The sequence below is a fragment of the Carettochelys insculpta genome, chromosome 3, assembly GCF_033958435.1.
Source record: "Carettochelys insculpta isolate YL-2023 chromosome 3, ASM3395843v1, whole genome shotgun sequence".
NCBI classification, from domain to species: domain Eukaryota; kingdom Metazoa; phylum Chordata; order Testudines; family Carettochelyidae; genus Carettochelys; species Carettochelys insculpta.
Window position 1 is genome coordinate 62,584,216 of NC_134139.1, and position 8,285 is coordinate 62,592,500.

At 34.8% G+C, this 8,285-nt stretch overlaps 1 protein-coding gene across 3 annotated transcripts in view; it reads right to left on the reverse strand.

Annotated features, from left to right (window-relative positions):
• Window positions 1-548: 548 nt before the first annotated feature.
• PROX1 (prospero homeobox 1) overlaps window positions 549-8,285 on the reverse strand; it is a 55,532-nt gene continuing 47,795 nt past the window's right edge. For all 3 annotated transcript variants that reach the window (XM_074989986.1, XM_074989984.1, XM_074989985.1), the window contains one exon: window positions 549-6,550. In XM_074989986.1, coding sequence (XP_074846087.1) covers window positions 6,365-6,550 — 186 coding nt within the window. In that variant the 3' untranslated portion in view covers window positions 549-6,364. The remainder of the gene's footprint in view (window positions 6,551-8,285) is intronic.

The following is an 8,285-nucleotide window of genomic DNA, read 5'->3' on the forward strand; positions in this document are numbered from 1 at the left end:
AAAAAAACAACTGTGTGTGTTATCATATTGAAAAATTACACGATATGAAGGTTTTATACATCTTGTCCAATAGGATGCTGGGCTAAATGGATCATCGGTTTGAGCCAAAATGGCAATTGCTATGTTTATGGTTTTAATTATAATGGAAAATTTAAAGATAACTCAGTGCATAAATATTTGCAGGATGGAGACTTCATAGGGTTTATTTGTGTTTGAGTTCACAACTACCACTTACATGCTTAAAGTTAAGCATGTGCATAAGTGTTTATAGAATCTGAGCAAAAGGCGCCAACATAACAGCAGCAAGTTGCAGGACTATAATATAGCTGATTAATGCAGGCATCCCAAATGCCACAGGAAATATACATTCATTTTGTAAGATAGCTGGCAGACTTCATTAGCAAATCATGTCAGACAGGAGTGGAAAAAAGTAACCTTAAATAGCATTGCAATCTCCCCAATTCCAGGGATTCAAAGTTTGTTCCATAAAGAAATGTTGTTTTTGTTTTTTTTTTAGAAAAAAATACAAACAATGGCGATGAGCTTGTAATTTATATTTTATTTTGCACAAGCTTGCATATATACTGCACATACATTCAGTTTAGAGAAGATGGAAGGCACACAAGGCAATTGAACTACTGTATCCTTTAAGTGGTACAAAGCAAAAAGGTAAAAGTCTGGAGAGTATACAAAAGCTTAAAACACACAAAATAAAATCCCTCCCCCAATTATTTCCTGTTTCTTTTCTTTTTTAATTTAGTAGCTGCCAAGCTAGAATTGTAACTTTTTTTTCAATCAATTGTCTACTGTACTTTTTTCCATATGGACAGGGGAGTCTTATTGTTTTCATCATATCATCAATTAATATTACAGTACATCCTGGGTAATACAAAATTGTACACCTTTATCAAATAAATTAGGATAAATTAAACCAATAAATTATGCAAAGTCTTCAGAACAATAGACAACAACAAAAACCCACAGCTGAAATTGCCTCTAGCTAAAAAATAAAATAAAAAAAATCAAAAATTGACTTATCAGTTCAGTTATTGTACTATCTTCAAATTAAAGGGTCTTTGTTACAAAAAAGAGCTTAATAATGCTATTTACAACATATTGCTAAATAATATAAAGGCAGTGTTTTGTCACTTTTGTAACTATATACATATGAGTAATGACTGGGAGAATATCAGTTTAAATCTTAACCTTTGACTCTTCTGGGCAGCAGTAAAACCCAAATTAAGATGCATTTTCTGGCCTCCGATTTCACATTTCATGGAAATAACATATTTTTGTTATAATATTAATTGTTTTTCCCTACTTAAGCAGTACTTTGATGCATTTTAAATTTGCAGCAAGGATGGGTATTAGGCAAAATAGGAACTTATTGTGTCTTCAAGATTTGCTTTTACATATCCCAGTACAATTGTGCAGTTTTGAATGTGGCTGTTTAAGGGAGTGAGGTGATGTGGCTCAGATGAAGACACTAAACAGAGTCACAGTGCCACCACCTTTCATACACTAAAAGAGATATTCCTAAAAAGATGCAAAGGTTAAATACCAGTTTTCATCCCAGCTCTAAATATGAGCATTTTTTAGCTTTAGTTTATAGATGGTTTACAACCAACAGTTTTACAGAAAACAAAATTGCATTTCTTTCAACAGAACATTTAAGTGCAATACGTAACTGCTTACTCATATAAACCAGTTACATTCTTAAGGGGAGCTTTTTGAAAACAATGCTTATTGGAATTTTCAAACACAGAGTTGGTACCAGAAGGAAACATTTTCACTACTAACACCAATGATTACTACATAATACACATGGCAAATATAGTTTTTGCTTTCACTTCTCATGTACAGTGCTCATTTTGGGGGTTTTGTAAACCACTTTTCTTTTTTTCTATATATATATATGTATATATATATATTATATATATAATCTTTCAATGCTGCTGGTGAAAATCCTATCTTTAAAGCCACAAAATCTTCACCCTTATTTCTTAGTTAATATTAATCTATGGACAAAAAAAATTTGTTATTGAATGACTTTGGGTACATAGAAAAAACTGTGTAATTGTATCACCTATGCCCTTGACATCAGATGAAAGAGGCTTATTTAAGGCTATGTCTACACTAGAGGATTTTGTTGGCAAAACAGCCTTTTTGTCGACAAAACTTGCAGAGCATCCAGATTCCCAAGGGCATTCTGTCAACAGTAAATCAACAGAATGCAGCACTTTTGTTGATAGACATACCCCACTCGTCATAAGGAAGAACGCCTCTGTCGACATAGATCTGTTGAGGAAAAAGCTGGTCTGGACACTCCAGGGGGCCTTGTGTAGACAAAAAGGCTTCCAACATACTAGGCAAGCCTGTCTGCTGTGCTTTCAGTTGGCTGTTTTGCTGATAGAGCAGCCAGGCAGTCCAGCTGCTCACTGTCAACAGAGCAGATCGCTCTTTCGATCCCTCCTGCGGTCTCACCACGATCTGTTCACAGAAGTTTTGTTGGAAGACATCTTCTGACAAAAACTTCTGCCAACAAATCCCTCTAGCCTAGACATAGTGTAAGAGTAGAGAGTTGGATTTTCAAGAATGCTTTCAATTATCTGTATAGTCACTGTAGAGTTTCATATAAATTTCAACAGATGTTTTCAGAATGTAGCTATTAAAATCTTATGTCTTTATGCAAGAACAACCATAAGATTGAATATTTACATTGCTTTATAAAAGTTCCCCTCAGTTTTCGATGTTCACCCACATACCTGGTACAGTAACAAAGGTTTTGCAAACTTAAAACACTTTTAATTAAATAATACTCAGAGGCACAAAGCAAACCTCAGGAATACATGGGTGAACACTCTCTTAAATAATTACTACATTCTAACATCTTCCACATGATTACCATTTAGTGTGAAACGTTCCTGTTAAACAACCAGAGATACAGTAAGAATTAAATGTTTTGTAATTTCAAATAGAACATTCTTTTCACAAAACATAACGAATGTCTAAAATAGGTTCTTAATCTAGATAGGAAAAAGGTAAGCTTTTCACTTCATACGCATATTTTGTGTGTGTATATACATACAAACATATATATAATGGTTATATGTGTGTATGTATGTGTATAGGTATACACATAGATATTGCGTATGAAATATTGCTTCTATACTACTTTTCAATATGCTAGGAAAACACAAGATTTGCACCACAGTTACAAAAAATTGGCTTCTACAAGAATTTTCAAAACTTGAATGCTGCTCAAACAATTGAGGAAAAAATAATTTGCATTATCAAACTGTTCTAAAAATTCTCTTCTTCAAAAACGTATTCTCCTGCTTTGTTTTGTTTTGTTTTTTTTTTTAATTTTTTAAAAAGACACAAAATATGCATAGCTATCAACATTATGTCAAACAGCTGGAAAAAAAAATCTAGTGTTTATTGCAGCTGTAGTAATTGAAAAATAATATTTAAAAGATGTTAGCCACAGAAGGCACAAGAACAATTGTACTTGTGGGGTCAAAAATGGTATTTTGAAGGATTTTTTTTTAAATCCTTCCGCTGGTGCATTTAAGGTCTAGGCACAGACTACAACCTCAAGTTTATATGCAGAAATAAATTGGAATTATCAGTAAAAGAATAGCAACATGGGATTTCTTCATAGCCTCCTGCCTTTTAGCCATTTTTTAAAAAGTAAACAGTATTGAGATTGTTCAAAAGATTCTGATTTCTACTTACAATTTAGTAAGAATTATGCCATATATTTACCTTTATATTTTTCAATACATTGGGAGGCACAAAGGCATTATGGCTATAATGCAATAAAATCACCATAACTGCAACGATCCAATTTTTTTTCCAGGTCAAAAAGTTGAATTTTTTGCCTTTTGAAGGAAATTTCTACTAAATTCCTATGCCTCATTTACTAATGAAATTATGCTATTTATAAATAAATAAATAAATGCAACAATATCTAGTGTTGAGTACACAGTTTCTCTTATTTAGATTATTAGAATCACATTGCAGCCAAATAATAAAATATTAATAATAAAATAATAATAATAATAATATAATATAATATAATATAATAAAAGTAATGGTTATATCACAGGTCAAAAAGCTATCTAGTTGTGTGTCCATGTGGTTTGTGTAAAGTATGGCTTTACTGAGTCCAAGGAGGCAATACAGAGTTATATTTTGTATTTGACCGGGTGCCAGTGACAAAATCATTGTGTTAGAAAGCGAGTATTTGATGCCACTTCCTCCCATAATAATAAAAAAGAAGGAAAAAGTGCATAAACGTAATTTTTCTCCTTTCTTTTTTGGAATTGATTGGATTCACATCTTTACGAAATGTAAGAGTTACCTGATCATGCACAAATTAAAAGAACGGTGCATACTGTCTATGGTATGGATACCTACAGTATTAGGTATTTTCAGGGAGTTTAAGATCAAGAAGATTTGTTTTACTTTCAATGCATAGTGAAAACGTTGGCACTTCATCCCATGCTATTGTCTGAGTTGACTATACTCCACAGATACTGCCAGTACTTGAAAATAATGACAGGGCATCACAGGTTTGTGCTGTTTAATTTGAAGTCAGCAGGTTTTTAAGGCTTTGTGCTGACAATAATTGCTTTCATACATTTCTGTCTATCAGCAGTATTTGTAAATGAAGTGAAATTGCCATGATCAGGTCAGCTGTTTAGTAACATGGGTACACTTTCACTCTCCAAAATCAAAATTAAATTTTAAATTAAAAGTTAAGGAAATAAAGCTTTGATGTCCCTGGATGGTCTAAATATTAATGGCTAATTTATAACTTTCTGTAGTTTTTTTATCTATGGGGAAATACAATTCAAAATAACAATAAATTCTTACTGCATCTGTGCAAAAGGTGACAAAGAGAATAACATACTGTACATAGTGACAAAGCATCTTTAAAAAAAAACAACCCCCATTTTACTGGATACCATACATTTTTGAAAATTGGAAAACAAAAAGGAGAACCATTGAAGAAAGCACAAAAACTAGCAGCTAGCTTTCTTGCATTATGTTCACATATTGTGACATCATTCAGATGAATCCAAAATTTTTATATTGTTTACACTGTACTAATATTTTGGTCAGCCTTATCTTCTGATTTAGATAACAAGTGTGACAGCCTGATCAGTCAAACTTGTTTCTAATGACACACTTCACAGTAATGCAAAAATTAAATCTGGCTATCTTAACTCTGCTTAGCCAACAGTACACCACTGAAATTTTTTTCATGGTTTACTGGATTTTTATAAAAATGTTGGAACTAGGTAACCAGTCATTATATTTTACAGCTACAAACAAGTCCTTTTTGCCTCAATGCTTTTGGGCTATGACACTTTCTTTTGCAACATAAAGGTAATTCCAAAAATTACTTTTTATGGGAAAACCACTAGCTATCAATATGGGCAGCAATCTTTTTTATGCCTGGAAAAAAAAATGAGCAAAGAATAAATTTCAAGAGTCAAGTGCCAATTAAAATATGACCAAGACACAGCAATATTGCACGGTGAAAGGTTTTGTTTTTACTTGATGGAGAGTGAAATGCTTCCGTTTTACTAAGCTGACCATATTATAAAATTAGTGTGGTTTATACAATATTGTGCATGAATTACTGGCTTTCCCCGGCAAGTACAGCATCTGTTTTGTGCAAAACTGCTTTGCCACTATAAAAAAAAAAACAAAAAAACCTTGTATGTTAATTACTGGGGCAGCGCACATGTTGTTCCTGTAAGGGAAAGCTTGAGCAATAGTTTGCCTTTTTGGATATCACCTTTTGGAGTGGGAACCTAAAATAGATGTTTGTAGTTTTTAAAATGTGAAACAAAATCTACCTTATTTGTTACAAAGCAAAGTAAAATAAAACAAAATAAAGCTCTAAGCTGATGAAGTAACTTCACAGACCTTCAGCAGTATAAACCTAATATGAACTTCACTGTTTGTAATATTGTGCTGTGACATGAGTCTCACTCAGACAAAATGCCACTTTGCAGCAAGCAATGAATCTGACAAAGCATTTTTAAACATAATGCCCTAACTTGCTAAGACAGGCTTTTTTTACACACTTCAAAATTCTTCTTCCTGAAAATTAACCCCATTTATTCTCCACATGTTAAGGGTCTTGGGCAAAAGTAAACTGAAGGGTGAAGTAAAACAGCTATCCCCCCCTTGTAACTGACCAAACCCCCCCCCCATAATCTGATTTCATATACATATATGTATATGATATACCTATATATGAAATTAAAATAAAGACACACATACAACTTGGGTATCAGAAGGGGACTGCTACTTTTCATACATTCGTAAATAGTTTATGAAATCTCTACTCATGAAGAAGCTCTTGTAGGCAGTTTGGGGATTTGAAAATCTCAGGGACCTCACTGTCCAGCTTACAGATGACCTTGTATATGGCCTTCTTCCAGGAAGGATCAACATCTTTGCCTGCGATAATGGCATTGAAAAACTCTCGTAATGTGATCTGAGCCACTTCCAGGAATCTCTCTGGAACCTGCTGATACAAGGAGACAATGGCATTAATAAAGTTTTCAGTTTCAAGTCTCTGGTTCTTCAAAGGAAACTGAGCTAAGTTCTTTCTTTCAAAAAGGGGCTTACATAGCACCCGCATTTTCTAAATATGGAAGACTTCTATTCTCTTATGCAAAGCTGTTTATATATAGTCCCATAGTAATAACTTTTATAACATGTGTTAGATATCTTTGCAATGTCTGACTACAGAATGTAGGTAACTAAATGTTAATGTCTGGATTTAGATAGTAAGGGACTTACAAGATATAATTAACCGAGGAAGGGAGCTGGGGAAACAACAGCAATTGTCTTAAGAGAGAGAAATCTCATTGTGAAATTTTACCCATTTACTTATGGGTACAGTTTCTGCATGATAGAGAATTAATATGAAAATTATACGTGCATTGCAAGGTGCATGGAGCTCTGAATTTCTGCCTTTAACTTTGGTCAGAACCAGTTCTGAAAGCTCTCAGAAAAGTAGGATATTCACGCATGGCTGTTCACAGTTAAAACAAAACAAAACAAAACAAAACACCCATGCCATCAGCTAATGGCTTGATTCTGTAGCTGCTCTGCACATGAAACTCTCAGAAGGCAACCTCCTTGGGAGCCATTTTGATCTCTCCTTTTCTTTTCAGAAGCCTTCCAATAAACCCCCAAACTCTTTAATGGGCGCGTCAGCCATGAGGTGGCAACAGAACCAGGCTCTATCTAATCCAGATCTAATTCCATGGTTAAATCAAAGAGCCAGATAGCAGGCATACGCTATGTCCAGATCCCCCAGGACCACAGATTTACAGAAAAACAGCCATTGGCTGCAGTTAAGTTACTATAAGTAATTTGTCTGAAATTATCCTCACCTTCTTCTTGTTTTTTCTCTTTTTCTTTCTTTCCATTTTTTTAAGAGTAGGAGAAAACATAGCTGAGCTGCAATTTGTACAGCAAATTACTGTGGAACTACAGCTCCATAGTGATAAGCCCAACAGGTACTGCTTGTCAGGGTACTGCTTTGAGTACCCCCATTGAGATGACAGGAGGAATTAATACACAAAAGTAGAAAGAGTTCTTAGAGCCATGATCCTGCTGTGGGATGCATGTGAGCAGACAGTAGCAATCACATGCTAGTCCAGTTCAGCAGGGCGCCCTGCAAGCGCAGAGGGCTCCACCTTTGTTCATCACATTGCAAGACTGGGGACTAAGCCAATATTCAAGCCTAAGCCCTATTTTCCATTGTAACTTAAGAAACAACCCCAAAAACAGTTGGCCTGAAAATCCTCATGCCTCATCTTATGTTATAAAGCACGAGGGCCTATCACACTCAGATGACACCCTTGCATTCTAAAAGGCACATTTCATCATCAGCCAGCCATCACTGACATCAGTAGGAGCTATGTGCATGTATCTGAGGGCAGGATTTGGCCCCAAACACCTATCTTTCCTCAGCCCCCCTCTTCATGCTGCAAAAACTTCTTATTCAAGGGAGCTCCATGGAGAAGGTGTGTTTTAGGGTATTCTATGATAGCAATAATTTCCAGGGATTAAAATACCTATTTTCCCCTCTTAAAGTCTGTTCAGAAAAATGAATCTGTTGTCAGATAACATCCTTCTGTGTTTCAGTGCTTAATGAGATATTTACAAGGGACCCCCTGCCTGTCTCTTTCTGGTGTTGCTGTGTGAAGTGTTGCTCTTACTGTTTGCGCAATTCCAGCCGATAGTAC